The sequence below is a fragment of the Exserohilum turcica genome (genome assembly GCF_000359705.1).
Source record: "Exserohilum turcica Et28A unplaced genomic scaffold SETTUscaffold_13, whole genome shotgun sequence".
Classification (NCBI taxonomy): Eukaryota; Fungi; Ascomycota; class Dothideomycetes; order Pleosporales; family Pleosporaceae; genus Exserohilum; species Exserohilum turcicum.
In genome coordinates, this window is record NW_007359948.1 from 983,611 (window position 1) to 1,005,773 (window position 22,163).

Sequence of the window (22,163 nt, forward strand, 5' to 3'; positions counted from 1 at the left end):
AATCTGCTGATGATGCCATCGCGCTCTAGCCTCTCTACCCCCACCATCGCCCAGGCCTGAGTCCTCCGCTCTCGGAAACAGAAGCCTAAATTCCACCCCTACGGTTAGCAGCAATGCACCCGCTCCGGCCACCACTCTTGACATACACATGCATGGCCACCTGCGACATGGAGGCGTCGTTACATTCATTATCTATTCACTTGCTTGCATTCGTATAAAAAAAGAAGCTGCCGAGGCTGATCATGACATCAAAACAAGCCAAACTTGCTGCCCTTTTCCCGCGTGCTCGACCTGGCCCCTACAACTTCTGCTCGTTCATTGGCCATTGGTATCCTGTAGCTGTATTAGTGACGTGTTGCCGGTTCGCTACAGAGGCGAGGTCTTACCTGCTGCGTCGCTGAACTTGTATCCGTAGGACGAAGTAAAGTCGTCCAACACGGCGGGGCCGCGGGAGCCTGCGAGTCAGTCAGCAACCGTCCAATTTCATAGTCATACAGCACATACCGTATGGGTACTCCATGGGGATAATCTCCTTGTTGTCGTCCAGGTAGTGCAGCAGAGGTGTGAAGATCCTCCAGCTGGCGTCGAGCTCGTCGTCACGCACAAAGTTGGAGTGGTCGCCCTTGAGCGCGTCGAGAATGAGCGACTCGTACGCCTCGGGGATCTTCAGGTCCGAGAATCGCCGTCTGTACGTGAGGTCAAGCTCTGTGACGACAGTCTGCATGCTGAGACCGGGCAGCTTGGAGTTCATCTTGATGTAAACACTCTCGTTGGGCTGCACGCGGATGACGAGCTCGTTGCGGGGAATGTCCTTGAAAATGCCAGAAGTAACATCCTTGAACTGGATGCGGACCTCGGTCTTCTGCTCGTTGAGAGCCTTTCCGGCCTTGAGGATAAAGGGCACACCGTCCCACCTCTCGTTCTTGATGTACGCAACCATCGAGGCAAACGTGGGGCATCGCGAGTCCTTGGGCACCGTGTCGTCCTCCTTGTAGCCGGGCTTCTGTCCGTCCAGCGACTTTCCGTATTGTCCGATGATGACGTTCTTGGGCTCGATGGACGCCATGCCACGGAGCACGCGCACCTTTTCGTCACGGATGTCTTCGGCAGAGAAGGAAATGGGCCGCTCCATGGCCAGGAGAGTCAGCACTTGCAGCAAGTCTGCCATTGTCAGTCGCCTTTTCCTGGGAACCGCATTTGGTCACTCACGGTTCTGCATGACATCACGGATGATGCCAAACTCGTCAAAGTAGCCTCCTCGCCCCTCTGTGCCAAAGGGCTCTTTGAAGGTAATCTGTGCTCGTCAATATCTCCAGCTGCGGCCGGCTTCAGCTCCTCGTACCTGAACGTTGTCGATGTGGTTTCTGTTCCAGGTTGCGCCAAAGAACTCGTTACCAAATCGGAGAATGAGAATGTTCTTGACCATCTCCTTGCCGAGGTAGTGGTCGATGCGGTACAGCTCGTCTTCAGTCCAGTCTGGAGCCAACGCTTGCTGCAGTTCGCGCGAACTTGGGAGATCCTTGCCGAATGGCTTCTCAACCTGCACACCGGTCGTTAGTGGCACGGCACAGGGCGGATGCACGCAACTGGCTTACAATGACACGAGCAATGCCGCTCTTGGGGTAGCAGTTGCGCTTCAAGTGCTGGGAAACTGTGATGAAGACGCTAGGGGGCAGCGCCATGTAGAAGACGCGGTTGGTCTCCTTGCGGCCCTTTTCAATCTCCTGCATGTGCTTTTCGAGCTGGAGAAAGGAGTCGTCCTGGTCGTACTGGCCGGCGACGTAGGTGCAGAAGCCGCAAAACTCTTCTAGCTGCTGCTCAATCTCCTTTGTGGGCGTCTTGATGTACGACTTGACGCGCTTGAGGTACTCGTCGTGGTCCATCTTGGTGCGCGCATAGCCGACGATGCGAATGTTCTTGGGAAGGAAGTTGTTCCGGTGCTATATCCGTGGTCAACGAGGGCGCAATCGCAGCTAGGCCGTGTAACCTACAAGACCAAACAGAGCTGGGAACTGGTGTCATGTTAGTCTGACGTCTCATCCCGCCCCCGCGCGGCTCAACAACGTGTACGTACCGTCTTCTTCTTGGCCAAATCGCCAGAGGCGCCGAGAACAACAATGATGGTGTTGTCCTTGAGCTCCATGTTTCTGTGCGGGCGCTCGGATTAGCCGTCGTGTTCAGCAGGCGTGGGTGATGGTCGTGGGGCGGGCGCAAGGAGCGGCCCCTCTTTCATCGAGCAACTCGACTCGACTCGGCCAGAAACAACAGCCGGACAAATCCAGCCAAGGCAAATGGAGGCGTCTTCTCCCTCGCGGGCCATGCCCCGAGAGCGCAGGATTGAGGTCACGTACCCGGCATTGGCCACCTCGTGCTGCGGCTGGATGACAGTGTCGGCCATGGCGAGATGGGGGGTTGTTTGGGGTTGAGGGGTGCAATCGCTCTGGCAAAGGCGCGGTTGCAGAGATGACAGCTCAATCAAGGGCTGCAACGGACAATGGGAATCGGGTCAGGCAGAGAGACGCGGTAGAAGGACGGAAGCTACGGATAGAGCGTGGTGTGCGAAAGAAAAGCTACAGTGGCTGGTGGGGTTGTCGGACGTGCTCTAGCGCGGCGGTCGTGGTGGTGACGTTGGCCAATTTGCCGCTCCAACGCCGGCGATAGGGCCAGTAAGTATCTATCAGACACGACAGTGACAGGACCCGACCCGACCAGCACCAGACACGAAAGCCTGCCGCCCCCTTGACGCCGTCCGTCTGACACCCCATCAGTCAACAGCCATAGCCTGGCCATGTGTCCGCACCGCAACCATCACTAAGCCGCCTGCACGGCCTGTCGCCGCACTGCACCGCGGCGTGCCGGAGAAGGCTGGCCCAGCTCGGCCACGCCCCCTTAAGGCCTGCACCGCGTCGGAAATGCGTCGACCGACCAGAACCAGCCAGGCCAAACCGCTCGGCACGGCCAAGCACGACTTGGACGCTGCTCGTGTCGCGCCATGCCCGCCATGACAGCTGGTTGAGCTCCCGTCTCCAGGGCGGGCGGCGCAATACCCCGCCATCGAGCACGCCCAATGCCCCGAGCGCCTACAGTACTGCCACTGTCCTGCTATCCACCCTGCCAGTGCTGCATTGCCCCGGCCCCTCCTCTGCTCGCCTAGTAACTACCACTAGGCTGGGCGCGCTGCATTGGTAAGCTCGCCGCTGCCATGGCGGGGCACTCGACTGCTGCCCCCGTTGGTGTTTGATAATCATCCGCAGCCCGGCACAATGATTTGATTCGCCCGCCGCCCCCTCCACCTGTAGCCAGGCCGTCGCTACATATACACACTGCTGCCCACGTGTGGCGGACAAGTGTCGCCGTGGCCAGCGGCACTTGTGCGTGCACAGCATGCATCAACCTCGAGAGCATCTGGCGGGGGTGCCAAGTACAGCCTCACTACCTACCGTCCTGGCAACGCAAAAACTTTGGCCGATTCGCACGAGCTCCACTTAAAAACCAGGTGTAACGATGCAACACAGGGCGACAAAGGAAAAACGGTTATGCACACGGTCATCTGACAAGCGCCTTTATTAATCTGCTTCCTATCCACCCGAGCTTCCTTTACCCTTCACAGCTAAGACTACCCGCCCAACCATTACTCATCCACATCCGCATGCAACGATTCTCCCGGCTCCGTGTCTGGAATACTACCACCATCCCCAACACTCTTCTGGATTTCCGCCCACCCAGGCAACTCCACCGCTGCACCGCCAAACTCACGCGCATGCTCAGTTGCATCTGCCTGTGCACCACTCGACTGCAGCGGAGCTATGCGCTCAAGGTCCAGTCGGCCGCTGAATGGCTGCGAAACGGCCTTCTCGTTGCCGGTATCCATCAAAGTACCAGAACTTGCGTCCAAAGCAAACGACTGCGATACTCTTTCCCGGTGCCTAGTCAGCATGCTCGTTTGAGGAGAGCCGAGCACATCCGTCACTGGAGCCCCTGGCCTTTCCTCTGCCTTTCCAGCAAGCGGCGTCTCTTCTTCAGTATCGGATTCGTCTCCCTCACGACGCAGGCTGTGATGAAAGTTGAAGCCAAAGAGCCCAGCAACCTCACCCGATCCATTGTCTCCGTTTCCCATCTTCGAAAGCCACTTCTCGTTTTGCCGGATATCATGCTCGAGGTCGAATGAGTCGTCAGATGTAATAGTAAAGGTCTCGTTGTTTGCGACAAGCAGTAAAGGAGGGCCCGGCTCGAGGAGATTCGCATTCTCCTCTCGTTGACAAAACGATACTTCTGGAGCCCGTGGCAATTCACGAGGAGATTCTGCGGTCTGACCTTGGGCCTGTCGCTCGAGATTAAATAGCGCTCGGTCCATGAAAGTTGTTGTGAGTGCGGCTGCTTGCTGCGGTGGTGTGTCTGCCACTACAGGCTCATCTGTGGATTCCAAGGGCCTCGAACGCTTTGCGGCCAGCACGGCAGGTTCTGATCGCTGGACATTGGTGTTTTTCTTCGCAGGTGGACGGGCTTGAGCACGAACTTGCCCTCTAACCTCTAGTCTTTGGGTAAGCATTGATGGTTCTACATCCATGTCCATGGATAATTCTGGTGAAGCAGCCTCACCCGGCACCTGTGAATTATCAGGAAGCCTCAGGGATGGGCCCTTTACACGCAATATAGTCCGCTTCCGCAGGCCAGCCGCCTCATCGATTTGCGCCGCAGTCCTAAACTTGCCCCAGCGGTCGACGCGAGCGTACACCTCTTGGCCGCTTGGCATGTTTGGTAGTATCTTCATACTGCCAAAATACGTAGGCAAAAAGGTATGGTGCGGCTCGGAGGTATCAGCGCCCAACGGGGCGTGGAAATTGAATTGCCTGCCTTCGCGAGTGACTAACGCCCACGGAAGAAGGGTTTTATGGGCCAAGACCACATGGTGGAACACTTGGCTAAAGTCTGCTGGGTCACAGTAACGACAGTGGTACGTAGTGCCCCTCCAGCTTGGCCTCACCTCGGACCTCGACATAGTTGTCGCAGTGAACGTTTCCGGAATTGACGCAGTACACATGGCTTTGCGGAGATGCCAATCGATCCAGCTGCGTGGCATTGAACATACAGGACGGCTTGTGATATGCGACTTGATGAGTCTCTATGATATCCGTGGTCGGTCGGTCCTTGATGGCGTTGGCGGTTAGGCACGCCAATGTGTTTCGCATAAATTCTGGCAAGTTAGTATATGTCTGAAGAACATCTCGAAGCTCACGTAGGTCTTCGTGCTTGATGATGCCATTCTTTGGCTGGATATGGCGTTCGCACTTGGATTCCAGCACACGACGCCATTCCGAATAAGCCTCGCAGCAGCTCGCAAACCAGTCTAAGTTATCGTTCGGCTCGAAGCCGGAACGGTCATGCATAAAGGCCAACATTCTCTGGACGGTGAGGGTACCCCATTGCTCTTCAAAGGGCCCGGTAATCTCTGAGATCTTCCCACATCCTTGTTCAGGAGTAACATCCCAACGCTAATAGGAGCCTGTTCAAGTTTGTCGATGTATTATCAGAAATGATACCCTTCCTCCTTCGCGCGAAACCATAAAATCATAACGTTGATAGATGCAAATTATTATGTGCATGTACCGAGCTTCGATGAGGACATACTAAGACTGATATAATGCGACGTGAAACATCGCTTCGCCACGTATCAGCTTCGTGGCTTTGTATTCACCCTCCAAGACACACAAACGCACAAAGTCCCGTCGCCACCCCAACTATGCATCCAGCCGTCTCTTCCTGCCACCACAGATGCGCCAAGATATCGTCTATCTCCGGCCTAGCCAGCGGATCCATTTTGGTCATTCGCGATATCATGTCCTGTGCCTGCAAACCCAACTCTTGGCCCCACACTTCAAAACTCATTTCAGGCTGGTCTTGCACGGCCAACTCCGCCATCTGAGATGCTGATTTGAAAGCCTTTGCCCATTTCTCGCTTGAAATGCGGCGGAGAAGGCCGTCGTTTGCTGAGCCAAAGTAGGAGAAGTGCCGTGTTAGGATTTCTTGCTCGGGAGTTATGCCCAGCTTGACGAGCTCTTGATAGTTGTTGATGAGCAGCAATTCCCCAGCCCCCAGGGTGTATATGCATTGTGTGAACACTTATTCTGGGTTTCTTCGAATGATACTGATGGAAACAGCAATTGGAGGGTGACTTACAACAAGCCCGAATGAGTAAACGTCTGATGCCTTGGACAAACCTCTCCCAGTCTGGCCTTCAGGACTGCGCCACATAGCGTTGCCTACTGCATGCCTGGTGTAGAGCAGTGCTCCCGCTTCCAGCTTGAAAGCGATGTCGAAGTCCCCTAAAGCAACGTGTGTGATTGTTTTAGTACCCTCTTCGTCGCACGTCCAGTTGAGCAGTATATTATCGGGCTTGATATCTGCCAAGTTGAATTCGTGGTTAGAAATCTGTCATGCACGATGGAAATACAGATTGGTAGTCATCGTACCAATATGGATCCAGTTCTCGCTGTGCAGTTCTTGAATGGCTTCTCCTGTGTCCCGCAAGATTTTGCTGCGTGCTGCATCTGAGATCTCTGGATCTTCCCGGAGCAGTCCAAGCAGAGTATCTTGGTAGTACGGGTAGATTAGCACGTTTTCGTCTTCGCTGACATCAGTATGCATGCGCAGCCGACGAGACTCTGGGAGATCGGCTGCAAGGCGTAACGACAAGTCGTAGAATGGCTTGGACACGCGCTTGAGAACGAAAGATTTGTCGTGAGATCTAGAAAGAATCTTGTTGAGCGGAACTTCAACTTTGAGGTTTTAACTACTTACTCGGCTTTGAAGATGCTCATGCTGGCGTCTTTGCGCTCCTGCAGGACGCCGCGCTGAGTGTATACACGGCCGGATTTGCCGACAATGGTGGACGCCATTCTGATGCTTATCCGTGGAATTGGGATTATCTGACGAGCTAGACGATTGAGAAGCATGAATCTAAGACTGGGAAGCAGGAACCCGTAGAAAAGAAGTCGTCTCAATAATTGAAGGTTCCTCGTAGTAAGTGTGAAGAATGGTGATTCCCTTAGCGCTGTGCCACCCACCCACCTTTGTCAGCCTAGGTAGGTACAGGTTTAGCCATGATTGGTCATAGACTCATTAGGTACCAGGTAGTGGTGACAGGGGATCTCGTTCCCATTCCCAGCACCTGAGCGCTACCGCACATGACCTCAAATCCTGCATTCCAATAACCCCTTCTCTACATAAACTTCTTATCGTTGTAACCTCAGCAAGCATTACTAGCATTACATCCTATTCTCTAACAATTCCTCCCGTGCGTGACCCTAGACCCTGTCTTCAGCCCTCATTTAAACAAAGCTCATGTACGTGATGCTAGATCTACGAAATTGGATCCTTGCCGGTATTGGGTCCGTACATATATTGCAGGCCAGTGCTCATAACATCAACGTTCCGTTGATATATTTTTCCGTATGGGAAGGGTAGACGCGCGGGACTTTGCCGTGATGAGATGATTAAACCACACATCCCTCTCTTCTGTACTGTACACGCCCAGGAGACTTGGTTTACTCCCCATAGTAATATTCTTAACGATAATATAGTACCTGCACCCACCAGTCGTCAGCATTCTTGCATCACAAAAAAACAACCAATATAATTCACTTACACGGCCGATCCCCTCGTAATCTGGTGCAGCATCGTCGCCTTCTGAAACGTGTGCTTCTCGTTTGGGAGCGAAAATTCCACATCGGAAAGCATAACAGGTTTGCCGGTAACCGGGATTTCGTCGCCTTTACTCTTCTTTGTTTTTCCCCACACAAAACAGTGGTCGAATAGCACGGCGTGAATGGGAATCCATGGCCCTTGACTTCGATATTTCAGCGCCATGCCACCCTGATACTTGACTCTGCGGCTTGGATCAAGTAAACATAGGCTAGACAAATCGTCACTGTCCATGCGAAGCCGCTTGTACACGTTCTGTACGTCTTCCTTGCCCTGCGTTGCTTCGTGCAGGACGGCTATCGAGGCGTTGAAGTCCTTCACAGCCTGCAGCGCCCATCGTAGCCTCTCCAGCTCTTGCTTTGCCGCCGGTGTAGTCAGTGTCTCTGCAATGGCAACCATGTTCATCAGATTATCGCTGTAGGATTGCAGCTGCAGCCGCGGAAGCTGCAAGTAGTCTTCCCAGCCCCTGTTAAAGTACACGAAGCTGAGACCAAGCGTATTGATAAACGGTGTGAATCGCGTATCTGCAGTTTGTGCTTTCCGTAACGACGACGCTGTGTGGGGCATTTTGCAGGTGTATTCACGGTATAGCTGTTGGGCTTTTGGAATCCAGGCTTCGATAACGCTGGGATCGCAGGTAGTTTCAGGGTGAGCGGAGAGAAGGTTTTGGTCCAGGGCGCGCAGGATATGGTGCTCGTGGCAGATGGCGAGTTGTTCGCCGATGAGGATTGCGCTGAGGTGTTTCTCTAGGATGGGCCATTGTCTTATCACGGGGTCGTAGAATATGCGTTTGAACTTTGTCATGCGGTCGATATATTTTCTTTCCGAATCGATGAGGAAACTCCATATAGCGCGAATCTCTGCGTTGCGGAATGGTGGTACAGGGATCGAAGGTGTGTGTTCAGATGGTGCATCGATTCTGTCGCGGAGATTGCTATATGATCTTTTGCTCGCAGGTGGCAATGGTTTCCGCAGAGGTCGAGCCAGGAGGTTTGGGCTCGTCGCAGAGGCTGAATGTATGGTGTACAATGACCCTGCTGATGGCTGGGAGAAGGTGGTGGGCGCATCCGAAGTGTACATGCTATTGTCAGACGAGACCGAACGCATTTGGGGCGTAGATGCTGCAGAACTGTCATTACTTGGATGACGAGAAGGTAATGGTGGGAGTGTCGCTTCCAGTTCAACAGTGTCGTATTTGCCACTAGGCAATGTTATCGGTGAAGGAGTTAGTTTTCCAGCACTTGGGTTGCCAGTACTAGTCAGCGTCAGATTCGGAGTCGACTGAACGTTTATAGATGTAGCCGGAGGCATGCATGCAAGAACATCGCGCTCAAGAGTACCAAAAAGGTCGCTGTGTTCATTCGCAGGAGCGGCTTGAGTTGCAGACTCTGGCTTAGCATCAGATTCTGGTGTGACGTTTGCAGCATCCTCGCCCCCCGAAGTTAGAGGGATGATTGTGCTACATGCATCTTTACTCTCGTCGTCTTGACGTACGGTCCCAAGAGCAGTCGATTCTTCTTCTCGTGGCCCAGTCTTTGGATCATCGAGCACTCTAGTCCTGCTGCGTGAAAGGGCCATTGCCATGACGCGACGATAGGCTTTGGAATTGACAACATCGTCGTCGAATGCGAATTCAGTATCCAATTGGAGTAATTCATTGTCGGAACCCTCACCCTGTATGTCTTGACGGTTGAAGAGCGACTCTGGTACTTTGACTTTTGGATGCGTCTGTCGGAGAGTCTTGGTCCCTTTTAGTGCCATTTCAAGCGTCACGCTGTTGTCTTGTACCAGTCTCTTGATGTCTGCAATGGATTCTATTTGGAGTCCTTGCACCAACAAATTAAGGCCTGATTGCTGCCCTCGGATCTGAGTGAGCAGCTCTTTGAATGTATCTTCCTTCCACAGAAATTTTGCCCGATCCCTGAACTTCAGGTCATCCGTCTCAGCCTTCAGGACCAGCTCCCGTACCTCCTCATCGAGACATGCATATACGACGCGACAATTTGTTAGTGCACGATCGAACGTCTCGAGTAATTCGGGTTTCTTGCGGAGCGTATCGTGTTCGAGCAGGTTTTGGAGTTGAGAGAGGGTGGCGGCGACAACCTGCGACTCGGAGTAGATGGCTGTGATGAGCACAGAGGCGTCTTTGTACTTTGTGCGAAGGTCATAAAGTTGCCTTGCGGATTCAATGCATTGCGGCAGTGCGGCTATCTGGAGCTCGCATTAGCTTGCGGGCTTGGAAGCTGACGACAGACATGGGGCCGCGTAATCAGAATAGACATACAACACCGGCCAGCGCAGACGCCTCCATGGTGAGTTTGCAGTCAGCTCAAGAGCTAGCGCAACGCGACTTGTAGAGCAGCTGTGACGTTACGGTAGTTCAAAGAACTTGACGCATGGTGACGCTCAGTGCCTGATAAGGCCCCCCGTGTCTGTTGCTTGCAAATGTTTTAGTTAGGCATGTATGCACAGATCTCCCGCGTTAACGCCGCACTCTTGGAGTTCCATAGGCCAGGACACTACACATGGACCCACAGTCCAACTCCACACAAAATATCAATGATGCATGTTGAAATGGGTTCTTTGGTCATGAATCCAAGTCGATTCAAGTGTCTCGTGCACGTCTGTTGCCCACTCCCTCGTCTCATGTTGCTTGGCGTGCAGATGATTGTTTGTGTTGCAGAAAGGCAAATCCATCACATGCCTGGCCCATTGCACTCAACATAATCGCCGTGTTGTTTGTCATTGTTTGCTGCACTGTTTGGATATGATTGAGATGTTGGGCTGTTGCTGCTGGACCGGGAGGAATCAGCCTGTTTCCTCAATGGCAACCATGAAAGTTGTTTTGCTTGTTGTGCGCCTAATGGCAGGCTGTTCTTGAGGCTTGCTGTTGTCTCATCTGGCGAGCGACGGTGTAAACTGCAGCCTCCCTGTTGATATGAGGAAATGTCTCTCTCATCATTTCAGCTCAGCTGCGCACGGCCGTAAGACTTGAGCCTGTTGCTCTTCAATCCCAGTCATCGTCCTCGTCTTCCTGTTCCTTCTCTTTACCGCGCTGTAGCCTCCGCCTCTCGTCTTCTTCATTGACTTTGTTTCGTGCAAGCACGTTTGCCCGGATCAGCCTAGCCTCCAGGTCCCGGGTAGTAAAGGTCTGCTCAGTGTGGCCGAGCCCCTCGAACCCAATGATGCGATCAGCCCCCACGCCGTCAATAAAAGCAATCACACATGGGAGGACTTGGATCCCCAGACGTGTGACAAGAAATGGGCAGTTTTCCACGTTGATCCTCAGGAAACGGGCCTCATAGTGGGACGGAGCCAGTGACTGTTCACGTCAGCAATTATTTCCTATCTCCATGTGAGTTTTTTTTTTACCTCGAGATGCGTGTCCATGATTCGACAGCGGTTGAAGTCGGGCTTGAAAAAGTGCACCACACACAATTTGGTGCTTGTTGTAAGGTCCATCAATGCCTTCTCGTCCTTGATCTCTGTATACGTCCCGTGGTCGCTCTCTTTCAGCCGCCGCGCCCTGTCATACTCTTGGTGCAATTGTTGGAGTCGTTGCTCGCGGAAAGCATCCAGCTCTTCGTCGTCTTCCAGAGACGCGATAAGTGCATCCTCGTCCGACTCGTCCTCGCGCGCGGCCCGATCGACGAGCGAAGCAACCTTTGGGTCTAGCGAGGTCATTTCGGAAATTGTCTGGGGTTGCTGGCAGAGTAAGAATAAGGAGAGAGATAGCGGCGGTTCGATAAGGAGGGTCACGTGGCGATAAACGGCCGCAGCGGAGACGCCTCGCGGACGCTGCAACGGCTGGCTGGACAATGCAACGCCAGGAAGTACCTGGATAGAGTGCAGCTGTCAATACACGGAGCAGGAGGATACGGCGGCCAATTATAGAACAGACTGCATGCCTAGATAGCGGGCTGGGATGCTGACATGAAGGTTTACTCGTGTTCCAAGGCGGTTTAGTGGCATTTGAAATTACCACGGCTACAGACCAGCAACTCCAGGCCAGGGGACAAGCATCGCCGTGACCCACCCGACTCGCGTCCCTGCGCATCTCTCTTGCGACGCTCGCCTTCTTCCTCTTCCTCTTCGTGTCTCTTTCTTCCCTCCTTCCACAGCCCCTCACCCAGCGTCGTACAGTCGCCGCCACTTAGCTGTCCTTTGACCCACGGGACATTCCTGTCGCTGCCGCATACCTCGACCGCTTACGTACATCTGGTCATTGTGAACACATTACGCTCCCCCACAATGTCTGACGACAAGAAAAGCGACGACTACAGAGTCGACATGCCTTCGGGCAAGGAGTTCCGCGCGCCCTCGCCGCTGCCACGCGCATCCTCACACCGCGGCGGCGCGGCGTCGGTAACGGAGAACCCAGTCGCGGCCATTCTGGCCTACTGTGGCTCGTCCATCCTCATGACGGTTACGAACAAATACGTGCTTTCCGGCGTCGACTTCAACCTCAACTTCTTCCTTCTCTGCGTCCAGGTATGCCGATTCCTCGCCCACGCAGACCGCCCCGTCTAACTCGCGACAGTCGGTTGTGTGCGTTGCCGCAATCTCGATATGCAAAGCCGCCGGCATCATCACGTACCGCGACTTCAACAGCGATGAGGCCAAGAAGTGTACGTTCGCCCGATGCGGCAGCTCCTGGAATCTCTCTAACTAGACCAGGGTTCCCCATCTCTCTCCTCCTCATCGGCATGATCTACACGAGCACCTGGGCCCTCAAGTTCCTCTCGATCCCCGTCTACACCATTTTCAAGAACCTGACCATTATCCTGATCGCATACGGAGAGGTTCTTTGGTTCGGAGGCGCGGTTACGCCAATGGCTCTCTTTTCGTTCGGATTGATGGTTTTTAGCTCCGTCATTGCGGCCTGGGCAGACATTCAGCATGCGTTGGCTAGCATGAACAACTCTTCAGCCGCCTCCACCGATGCCATGTCTACCCTGCATGCCGGTTACCTCTGGATGATGTTCAACTGCCTGTGCACGGCTACGTATGTTTTGGGCATGCGCAAGCGCATCAAGCTCACCAACTTCAAGGACTTTGACAGTGAGTCTATTACCGTTCGCAACGGTCGACTACGCTAACTTGTAACAGCCATGTACTACAACAACCTCCTCACCATTCCCATTCTGCTCGTCGCATCGATCCTCGTCGAAGACTGGTCCTCTGCAAACATCCAGAAGAACTTTCCCCCGGACCAGCGCAACACCGTCATGATTGTCATGATTGTGTCCGGTCTCTCTACCGTCTTCATCTCATACACATCTGCCTGGGCTGTCCGTGTCACGTCATCTACAACTTACTCGATGGTCGGCGCGCTGAACAAGCTCCCCATTGCTCTTAGCGGTCTGGTCTTCTTCGATGCGCCCGTTACCTTTGGCAGTGTCTCTGCCATTATCGTTGGTTTCATCAGTGGCCTTGTCTACGCGCTAGCCAAGATCCGCCAGAACAGCAAGCCCAAGACGATTCTCCCTACCAGCAACATGCCCCTCAGCGCCAGCAGCAGGAGCATGCAAGACAGCCTGAAGTCGTAGAAGCGTCAAAAAATGACAAGAATGGCATGAAGGAAAATGACTCACGTTCCTTTGTTTCTATGGCATGTTACGTGTTGTCAAATGCGGACCATGTCTTTTTTTGCTTCCCCCCCCCCCACCAGCGATTCCCTGGCACAGAGCTTTTTTTCATCTCTCTTTTGAGTATCTTCTTGTAACCTTTTCTGCCTTTGGAGCATCTTACACTACACCATTAAACATATTAGATTAGGCTTGGCGTTCAGGATCCAGAGCTGCGAGCCATGATGTCTAGGGCGGTGCGAGTAAACGAGAAGCGGATTTACGCAAATAGCATTTTATACAACCATGTTTGAGCCTGATGCAGTCTGTGTACCTTGTCTATTTCCATACCACCACCAAGAAGAAGAAGAAGAAGAAGAAGAAGAAGCAGAAGAAGAAGAAGAGCCTTTACTCTCGAATTTCCCACGCCCGCCCCGTCTCCCTTTCCCATGCCGCGAACCCGCGTCTCCCCCCAGAAACAGCTCCGTCTCCAATACCACCAACACGACTGCCCCCTCCAACCTCAATCTTAACCTGAACCTCGCCCACATACCTACTACTCCCCACTTGCTCCACAAACTCACTCACCCGACAACAAGCCTCGGGCTCCTGCCACTCACCCCTCACCTTGACATATGCCCTCACCACCTCGCCCCCCTGCTGCTGCTGCTGTTCATCACCTACAATCTGTCTCACCACATCGCAGAACCGCATGTCGCCCGCCACAGTAGCCCGCAGCGTGTACGCTGCCCCCGCAGCAGTAGTACTAGTAGGATTCCACACGGTAACCAGCAGCGGCGTTAGTAGGTCTGGCAGAATGAGCACCGCTGCCGACGACGAAGAAGAAGAAGAAGAAAAAGAAGAAGGATGCATGGCATTTATCTTTTCAAACGTGCGGCGCGCCAGCTTGAGCGTTGTGCGGCGGAATCCTGGTGTTGCGCCTAGCATCGTCATACTACCAGTTCCACTAGTACCATTACTATGGGACGGCCCGTTCTTCTTCTTGCTGTTGTTGTTGTTGTTGTTGTTGTTGTTGTTGCTGCTGCTTGAAGTGTAGCGATGAGGTAGCGGTGCTGCTGGGATGCGGAGACTAGTGTCAGAGTCGGAGTGGAAGTAGGGATCATGATCGTGGTCTTGGTCTTGGTCTGGGGATGGAGAGGGGGAAGAGGAGAAGTAGCTTGGGGGAGAAGCGTCCGGGTGGAATGCATGGCGGTGGTGGTTATGATTATGGTTATGATGATGACCGTGCTGTCGTTGTCTCCTGGGTGGAGGTGGGGAAAAGTACTTTTCGTACGGGAGGGCGGGAGGCATGGCGGCCATGTGGTGGAAGGGGTCATGGTCGAAGAAGGCGCTGAACATGGTTGTTGTTGTTGTTGTTGTTGTTTTCTGGGGAGGAAGAGTTCTGTATCAAAGAAGACTGGAGAGCAAAGGAAGAAAATACTAGATTCAATCGGTTTGATGAAGAGAACAAGAAGAATCAAGTGAACCAAACCAAGGGAATAGTGACGCATTCTTCAACGTCTTCTGCTCTGCTTAAAATACGGCTTTTCGTCTGCCTGCCCCCACCAAGCCATCATGCGCTGCGAGTTTGTCCAAACCCGAAGATACCTGCTGTGTTACCGCAACTCGGAGGCTCGAGAGTAGGACTCGTGATTGCTGTTGCAATGACCCGGACCTGCAGGTGCTGGGGCCCATGTCACCGCGTTTTGTTTGCTTGCACGCTTGCACGCTTGCGTGATACAAGTCTCGTCTGCGGCTTGATGGCTTTCCGAAAGCAAAAAAGGCAAAGCTTTCATGATTGGAGAGGCAAGCCAAACCGACTCTCCCTGCTACTCTGTGACATTGGAATTCGAGTGTGTTACTACATACCACGAAAGGATGAAGAAAGAAAAAGAATAGACATGACCTTCAACACCGTTCCTTCACACGCCTGACGAAAGAAAGCTAACATCCTTGTGCTGCCATTCCGAGATTTCAGCAAGCGCTGCCGTCTGCGGAAAAGGACAGTACACCACAGAAACTGAGCAAAAGTGGCAGCGCGCTCCACGCTCTTGCGATTTGTCGCATCTGCCACGCGACTCGCATACTCATGCTCGACCTGATAAGCGGGCGGTTTGGCGACCGCTAACCAAGGCGCTTCCAGGACCAGCAGACTTCTACGCCTCGCCAGACTTGGCCACGCCGCTCTTCTTCTTCTGCTCGACCTTGAGCAATAGCGCGCGGTTGATGTGCGGTAGGACACCTCCGAAGGCAATGGTGGCGCGGATAAGCGTGTCGAGTTCCTCGTCACCTCGGATGGCGAGTTGCAGGTGGCGTGGCGTAATACGCTTGACCTTGAGATCCTTGGCGGCGTTGCCTGCAAGCTCCAGCACCTCAGCTGTCAGGTATTCGAGAACGGCAGTCAGATAGATGCTGGCCTTGGCGCCGATGCGCGTCTTTTGTCGCGTGAGGTTTCGCAGATGACGCTTTATGCGACCGCAGGGGAACTGGACAGAACGGCAGAGGTTAGCGCGTCGTCCTGGGGTACGGGCTGGCAAAGAACGGGTGGGGTGGATTGGGTGATGACGCGTATTGGGCAGCTACTCACTTGGAGACCGGCTTTGGCGGAGTGCGATTTTGGAGTCTTGACCTGCGAGTCGCCCTTTCCGCCTGTCTTGCCTCCTGTCTTTCCTACGCAGCTTGGTTAGCCGTCGAAGCCTTGCAGAGCGCGCCGCCGGGCCCGCGCGTACCTTTACCACCGCCGGCCATGTCTGGTGATTTATGTGGGGGAGCTGTCGGTGTCGGTGCTATATGCGGGTGTGCGCGACTGGAATGGCTGATTTTCGAGGTCGGTCGGATGCGGTGGTGGTTGGCGGGAGGTGGGGTGAATGTGGTAAAGTCTCTTGCTGTTCCAATGTTGTGACAAGGTTGTAGCGTCGAGCGCCTATGTACCAATCGGGAAGGCTCCACTTGGCATGAACGAAGTCAGGCCCCGGTATGCGATCACAGGACTGCGCGCAAAACGGCTGCCTGTGCCACTGTGGGATGAATGCTGCCCTGGTTTTTTGGCCATTAGGTGCGACATGACGTCGGCTAGTCGTCGTTGAGATGGCTGGTGTGGGCGTGGGCGTGGCGGGCAAGGCCGTGCCCAGCAAGGCTAAGCATAGAGATGGGATCTGACAGGTGCCAAAAGGATATAGAGAAGAGCCAGAAAACGACGACATGTGACGAGAAAGTGAGGGCTAGGGTGAATTGAGGAAACGGGATGCATACTTGCGTGCAATGAGACCAAGCAGCACAGTGCTGCGTGTTGCTTGCACTCGATGCTCGCGCCCGATGCTTGCACTCAGCGCACTGGTGGGCAGCGGGCAAAACTAGTGCAGGGCTTCACGTTAGGCCTGGGAACCGCATGTCTGCGTCTTGCGTCAGCGGTGTGATTGAGGTCCAAGGGGGTGAGCAGCTCATGGGGAGGCACGGCGTATGTTGTGCTGAGCGATGATGTAACATGGATGCCCAGATGAAGAAGACAGTGGGCTGGACTGGGACAGGCAGTGGCAGGGGGCTGGCGACGCGAGGCAGAAGGAGACGAGGGGGCACTTACAGGCAAGTCTGCATGTTCTGGATGCTGCTGGCCATGCGTCAGGCGGGTGTTGGCCGTGGTGCCGGTTTGGGACAGGCGAGTATGGCCGGAAAGGTGTATGCCCTGGGGGCAGCGGGCAGCGAATGTCGAGCGCCCCCACGGCATCCGGAGGGGGAGTGCTGGGCGGGCGTGCACTGCGGGATACCTGGGGATGCCATGCCGTGGGCGGGCAGGCTGCGGCGGCGACGGGGTGGGCGAGCGGCGCGCAGTGTGGTACCGTTGAAGCGGCTCTCTGGCTGTGGCATGGCAATGTTGGTGATGTGGCCCGTGCGCGGCAGGGTCCCGCTTCGGCGCTACCCCCGTCCCCTGCGAGCGTGGGCGGGCAGGAGCGAAGGGCTCAGCGGCCTCAGAGGCAGCCAGCGAGTGCAACGGCATGCGAACAACCACCAGGCCTGCAGCCCTCGAAACCCGCTGTCCACGCCCCCCCTCCATCGCATCGCCCACCGTCTGCTGCTCGCCCCCGTCCACGCTGCTTGACCTCGCCCAGCGGCTGCCCACGCCCCGCCTCGCCCTCGCCAGCGCCCCCCCCCCCAGGCCACATTGGCAGCGGCAGCGAACACGTCGCCGCCGACCGCGCTCTTGCCGACCCCCGACACGCCGCATGCCCACTCGCACCCTCACCCTCACAGACTGCTGCTCAACTAGTGCGCCGCCACAGGACCCCAGAACTCGACCGCCATGGCCTGGCAGTCGCCCTCGGCCATGAACGGCAGCGGTGCCAACGGCGGCGGTGATGGCAGCGCGCCCGCAGGGACCGAGTACACGCTGCAGGGTATGCCGTGTTCCCTCGCCATGTTAGGGGAGCGCCCGCCGGACTTCACAGGGCTAATCGTCGTGCAGGTGTGATGCGCTTCCTCCAGCTCGAATGGCACAACCACGAGCGCGCCCGGAATGCCTGGGACATTGAGCGCGCCGAGATGAAGGCCAAGATTGCAAAGCAGGAGGGCGAGGTGCGCAGTGCGAAGAAGCTCAACGACCAGCTCAACAAGCACATCCGCATGCTCGAGCTGGCCCTCACCAACGAGCGCAAGAAAAAGGCCGACGCCGCCGCCGCCGCCGACGACAAGACAGACCCCAAGGGCAAGAAGAGCGCCCCGGGCCCGACCAAGCGTGCGTGCTCCTCCCCAGCCCAGCCGCATGTCGCTGCGCGGCGCGGCGCGGCGCTGCTCTCTGCTGACATGCACACAGCCCAGCACACAAAGCACAACTCGTTCCTCGACGTCGACTCCGACTTCCTCGACCGCTCCGACGCCGACCGCGACAGCCTGCGCGAAAAGTCGAAGCTCTACCTCACCAAGTGCGTCGAGGAAATCACCTATCTCCTTACCCCTCCGCCGCAGCCGCAGCCGCCCCAGGGCCTGCAGGGCCTCGCAAACGGCACCGGCTTCCTGAACCATGGCGACGCCTCCATGGAAGACTTGTACCTGCAGCAGCACCGCCAGAGGATGCAGCCGCACCTCCCCACCCTGCCCGGCACCACCATGCCCAACCACCAGCCCAACCACCAGCCCCCCAACATGCCCGTGACCTCGGAGCTGCAGAACTTGGCCGCCCAGCACCAGATCCACCATGCCCCGCAGATGGCTCGCGAGCCGTCGCAGCAGCAGCCGCTGTCCCAGAACCCCAACATGACGCAAGAACTCCTTGCACAGCAGCAGCGTCCCCTCCAAACCCAGCAGCACTATTCGTCGGTCCCCGAGGAGCAGGTGGAAAAGGTCACGCACTCTTTTGACAACGAAGGCCGGCAAATACAAGTGCAAGAGGAAGAAGTAGCGGCAGCGGCAGCGGCAGCAGCAGCAGCCTCGAACCAGGCGGCTGCCCAAGAGAAAGAGTCGGACGATTGGATTTTTGACCCTGCATCCGAAGCAGCCCAGGAAGGCCCGCCGCGGAGACCAGACACGGAAGAGTTCCCGCCCGCAAACAGCATACCTGCAAAATCCCCGCCGCGGCCGGCTAAGAGGACAAGCAAAGACCATACCAGGCGGCTGAGCAGCGACCAGAAAGCCCAACAAGCCGCCGCTCAGACGTTGTCAAAGACAGATCCGCAGAGTTTCAAGGTCCGCTTCGCCCTTCGCGGTCATCTGGACGTAGTACGGTCTGTCATCTTCACAGGAGGTGGAAGTCCCAGTGAGCCAGAGATTTGCACAGCAGGCGACGACGGCATGATCAAGAGGTGGATGATACCCGCCAGCTACGCAAGCCAGCACAGCATGAACAACGACCTCGACATCCAGCCCTTCTGGTCGCACAGAGGCCATGAGGGCGCCGTGACATGCCTGGCGGCTTGCCCAGCTTCGGCTCACTTTGCAACGGGCGGTAGGGTCTCTGGCGACGGCTGGATATTTTCAGGTGGTCAAGATGCCACAGTCCGCGTTTGGGAACGAGGCCGCGTCGACCCAAAGGCTACTCTCGAAGGCCACACCGATGCCGTGTGGACTGTGTGCGTCCTGCCCACTACTTGCGCCAACGTCTTCAAGGCCGACTGCAGCAAATATGGCGGTCCAGACCGAGTGATACTGGCGTCCGGCTCTGCAGACGGGACCATCAAGATTTGGGCCGTCAGCGCACCGCCGCAATTGGTGTCGCCTCAGACTGGATCGCGTCGCGGTGTTGGTGGCAGTCGACGACACTCGGTCACCTCTGGCTCGAACCACCCCTCATCACCTCAACCCAGCATCGCCACCACCACTCCATTCCATTACATGCTCATACACACGATTGAGCGTGCCACGCACCCCTCGCCTACCTGCATCAGCCCGCTCTCTCCCACTGGCGAGAATTTTGTTGTTTCCTTTACCGATGCATCCATACTAGTATACGACACAAGAACGGGCGAGGAGCTGATTGGCATGGCCAGTAATGAGTCGTACGACGGCACCCCGGCGACTGGCATCACCTCGGTCGTGACCAGCTCCCAGCTCCTGGACGGTGCATCGCAAGAGGCAGGCCGAGGCGGGTCTGACGAAGAGGGAATACACGGTCCAACTGGATCCAACAGCAGCGGTGGCCTCGAGGGCGTCATCATAAGTGGGCACGAAGATCACCTCATCAGGTTCTTCGATGCCAACTCTGGTATGTTGCGCGCATCACTTACCAACATGCTCCGGCTAACGACAATACCAGGTCAATGTACATATAGCATGCTGGCCCACCCTGCTGCCATCTCTTCCCTTTCTCTCAGCAAAGATGGCCGTGAAGCAGTCTCTGCCGGTCACGACGCTTCCATCCGCTTTTGGTCACTTGACAAGCGCATCTGTACACAAGAAATCACAGCGCATCGCATCATGCGCGGCGAGGGCGTCTGTAGTGTCGTCTGGAGCCAGGACGGCCGTCTCGTTGTCTCGGCAGGTGGTGATGGTATAGTAAAGGTCTTTGCAAGATAGCGTCTTGTGGGCCCCAAAGCTACGACTTCACCTCGCACTGTTGAGCCTCCATCGTTTCATGTGAACTATTGGCATTTTTAGCTGGACATACCCTGGGCTCTTCCGACCCTTTGAGCATGCGTGTGCCGGGGGTCGGAACGGAATTGAAAGACATGATTGATGGGATATGGACAGTGTTTGTAATTGTTTTCTTTTCGACGCACATGCATCTTAGCTGGGCATTCATGCGTCCCACTTAGCGAGGGGCTCGGATTGCATGATTGGGCATGCGTGGTGGGACGACCATGTGCCGGCGCACTTGCGGTATACTTCTATCCTCTGTATTATATGCCAGGGCAATAGCTAGATGCTCCCATTGCATCTCCTGGAAACGGGCTGTACTGTAGTCTGTGTTATGCAATCTTGACCAAGGGCAACATGTCGTGGTGTGAAGAGTATGGCGCTGTATGTAGACTAACAACTAGCTAGCACTAGGTGATTTTCCATGTGTAATGGGGATGACGCAATTCGCCACGTGCAATTGGGCATCTCAAATTATTCACCATTTGCTGACAGGTGCGCCCAACCACATTAAAGCAAAGCACAACTACTTGAAGCCCCCCCACTGAAGCACATCCCTCTGCACAACATCACCTTGCAAAATGAAGGCATACTGGTTTGACAACCTCCCGGTAAGCAATCCATATTTCCCGCTTCTACCACATGACTTACTCCCCTCCCCTCCAGGGCGACCAACGCGAACCCCACAACTCAGGCCGCCCCGTCTCACCCGCGTATCTCGAAAAGCTAGGCGTCATCTACCAGCACGTCCCCGACGTTTCGGGCGTCGACTCCATCGCCGCGTCACGTCAGTACAAGAACCGGGATGAAGTCACCATCAGCCCGGACAGCCTGGGCGCTGTCTACGAGGAAAAAGTCAAGACGTTTTTCAGCGAGCACCTGCATGAAGACGAGGAGATTCGCTATATCCTCGATGGCGCGGGCTACTTTGATGTCCGTGGTGAGCACGACGATTGGGTCCGGATTTGGCTCGAAAAGGGCGATTTGATTATTCTCCCCAGTGGTATTTATCATCGGTTTACGACGGATGAGAGGAATGTGAGTTTGTGGATTTGCGGGATTACACTTTTTTATTTTGTCTTTGTTTTTGTCTTCTTCCGCTTCTGCTTCTGCTTCTGCTTCCTCGCCTTCTTCCTCATCATCATCTTCTTCTTCTTCTTCTTTGGACAGGTGAGGTGGACGAATGCTAATGATATCTACACTACAGTATACAAAGGCTATGCGCCTTTTCAAGGACGAGCCCAAATGGACACCGCTAAACAGGAGCGCTGAGACGGATGAGAACCAGTACCGCAAGGAGTACTTGAAGGTTAGGGAGGGTCTTGCGGCTTGAGTTTGTGTCTTTGTAGGAGCAATAGGGAAACAAGGCTACTATCTAGATTGCCTTGGACGCAATTCGGACTTATCTCTTGTACTATTCATGCATCTGGAATCCAGCTGAGATGGTACAATCAATCCTATAACATGTTAGGCGGCAATGTGCTGTAATTGCATATTCATTGGCGCTGCTAGCAAACTTGAAGTATGCTGCAGATAAGGCATTCCAGACTTGTCCCGCTTTCCTAACCTCGAACCTAGCTCTCTTGTCTTTTTACAGCTTTTTTTTTCACGCCTAGTGTGGGTGGTCAATGCGTGCAACGGGTCAGACAATGCAACACCACCACTAAAATGTCCGCCTATCAAAAATGAGGCTGTAGAGCACCATACAAAAGCTATTATCACGAGATTTTTTGGTGGAGTAGTCTAAATAGTTCAAAAAACATCCTATCTACTCAAATTTCTTTGGCAGTTTGATGTTGCGGCCGCGCATCGTTGTTTGGTGGTGGGCTGCGC

General features: G+C 54.9%; 9 protein-coding genes across 9 annotated transcripts; 3 read left to right on the top strand and 6 right to left on the bottom strand.

Annotated features, from left to right (window-relative positions):
- Positions 1–155: 155 nt before the first annotated feature.
- Positions 156–2,512, bottom strand: SETTUDRAFT_167861 (uncharacterized protein). The gene is made up of 9 exons (XM_008024963.1): positions 2,352–2,512; positions 2,075–2,147; positions 1,992–2,012; positions 1,596–1,940; positions 1,343–1,540; positions 1,210–1,294; positions 505–1,161; positions 387–455; positions 156–333 (listed from the first exon to the last, which is right to left on the bottom strand). Exons 1-9 carry the CDS (start codon positions 2,396–2,398, stop codon positions 299–301), a joined length of 1,530 nt encoding a protein of 509 aa, XP_008023154.1. The 5' UTR covers positions 2,399–2,512; the 3' UTR covers positions 156–298.
- Positions 2,513–5,691: 3,179 nt separating this feature from the next.
- On the bottom strand, positions 5,692–6,953 carry SETTUDRAFT_104964 (uncharacterized protein; the record flags this gene model as incomplete). The annotated part of the gene is made up of 4 exons (XM_008024964.1): positions 5,692–6,119; positions 6,174–6,401; positions 6,471–6,745; positions 6,799–6,953. The coding sequence occupies 4 exons, from the start codon at positions 6,951–6,953 to the stop codon at positions 5,692–5,694; spliced, it is 1,086 nt and encodes a 361-aa protein (XP_008023155.1).
- A 470-nt stretch (positions 6,954–7,423) lies between these two features.
- SETTUDRAFT_37872 (uncharacterized protein) lies at positions 7,424–10,012 on the bottom strand (the record flags this gene model as incomplete). The annotated part of the gene is made up of 3 exons (XM_008024734.1): positions 7,424–7,583; positions 7,646–9,912; positions 9,986–10,012. The coding sequence occupies 3 exons, from the start codon at positions 10,010–10,012 to the stop codon at positions 7,424–7,426; spliced, it is 2,454 nt and encodes an 817-aa protein (XP_008022925.1).
- Positions 10,013–10,289: 277 nt separating this feature from the next.
- SETTUDRAFT_46211 (uncharacterized protein) lies at positions 10,290–11,385 on the bottom strand (the record flags this gene model as incomplete). Its single annotated transcript, XM_008024756.1, has 2 exons — positions 10,290–11,023; positions 11,074–11,385. 2 exons carry the CDS (start codon positions 11,383–11,385, stop codon positions 10,709–10,711), a joined length of 627 nt encoding a protein of 208 aa, XP_008022947.1. The 3' UTR covers positions 10,290–10,708.
- A 448-nt stretch (positions 11,386–11,833) lies between these two features.
- On the top strand, positions 11,834–13,567 carry SETTUDRAFT_167862 (uncharacterized protein). The gene is made up of 4 exons (XM_008024965.1): positions 11,834–12,192; positions 12,242–12,329; positions 12,379–12,762; positions 12,811–13,567. The coding sequence occupies exons 1-4, from the start codon at positions 11,953–11,955 to the stop codon at positions 13,248–13,250; spliced, it is 1,152 nt and encodes a 383-aa protein (XP_008023156.1). The 5' UTR covers positions 11,834–11,952; the 3' UTR covers positions 13,251–13,567.
- Positions 13,568–13,676: 109 nt separating this feature from the next.
- SETTUDRAFT_37875 (uncharacterized protein) lies at positions 13,677–14,627 on the bottom strand (the record flags this gene model as incomplete). The annotated part of the gene is made up of 1 exon (XM_008024735.1): positions 13,677–14,627. One exon carries the CDS (start codon positions 14,625–14,627, stop codon positions 13,677–13,679), a length of 951 nt encoding a protein of 316 aa, XP_008022926.1.
- Positions 14,628–15,424: 797 nt separating this feature from the next.
- Positions 15,425–16,016, bottom strand: SETTUDRAFT_159754 (uncharacterized protein; the record flags this gene model as incomplete). The annotated part of the gene is made up of 3 exons (XM_008024966.1): positions 15,425–15,754; positions 15,856–15,938; positions 15,998–16,016. The coding sequence occupies 3 exons, from the start codon at positions 16,014–16,016 to the stop codon at positions 15,425–15,427; spliced, it is 432 nt and encodes a 143-aa protein (XP_008023157.1).
- Positions 16,017–17,589: 1,573 nt separating this feature from the next.
- Positions 17,590–20,270, top strand: SETTUDRAFT_105133 (uncharacterized protein; the record flags this gene model as incomplete). The annotated part of the gene is made up of 4 exons (XM_008024967.1): positions 17,590–17,659; positions 17,728–17,997; positions 18,076–19,959; positions 20,011–20,270. 4 exons carry the CDS (start codon positions 17,590–17,592, stop codon positions 20,268–20,270), a joined length of 2,484 nt encoding a protein of 827 aa, XP_008023158.1.
- A 641-nt stretch (positions 20,271–20,911) lies between these two features.
- SETTUDRAFT_147782 (uncharacterized protein) lies at positions 20,912–21,806 on the top strand (the record flags this gene model as incomplete). The annotated part of the gene is made up of 3 exons (XM_008024968.1): positions 20,912–20,941; positions 20,997–21,368; positions 21,538–21,806. 3 exons carry the CDS (start codon positions 20,912–20,914, stop codon positions 21,661–21,663), a joined length of 528 nt encoding a protein of 175 aa, XP_008023159.1. The 3' UTR covers positions 21,664–21,806.
- Positions 21,807–22,163: the final 357 nt, after the last annotated feature.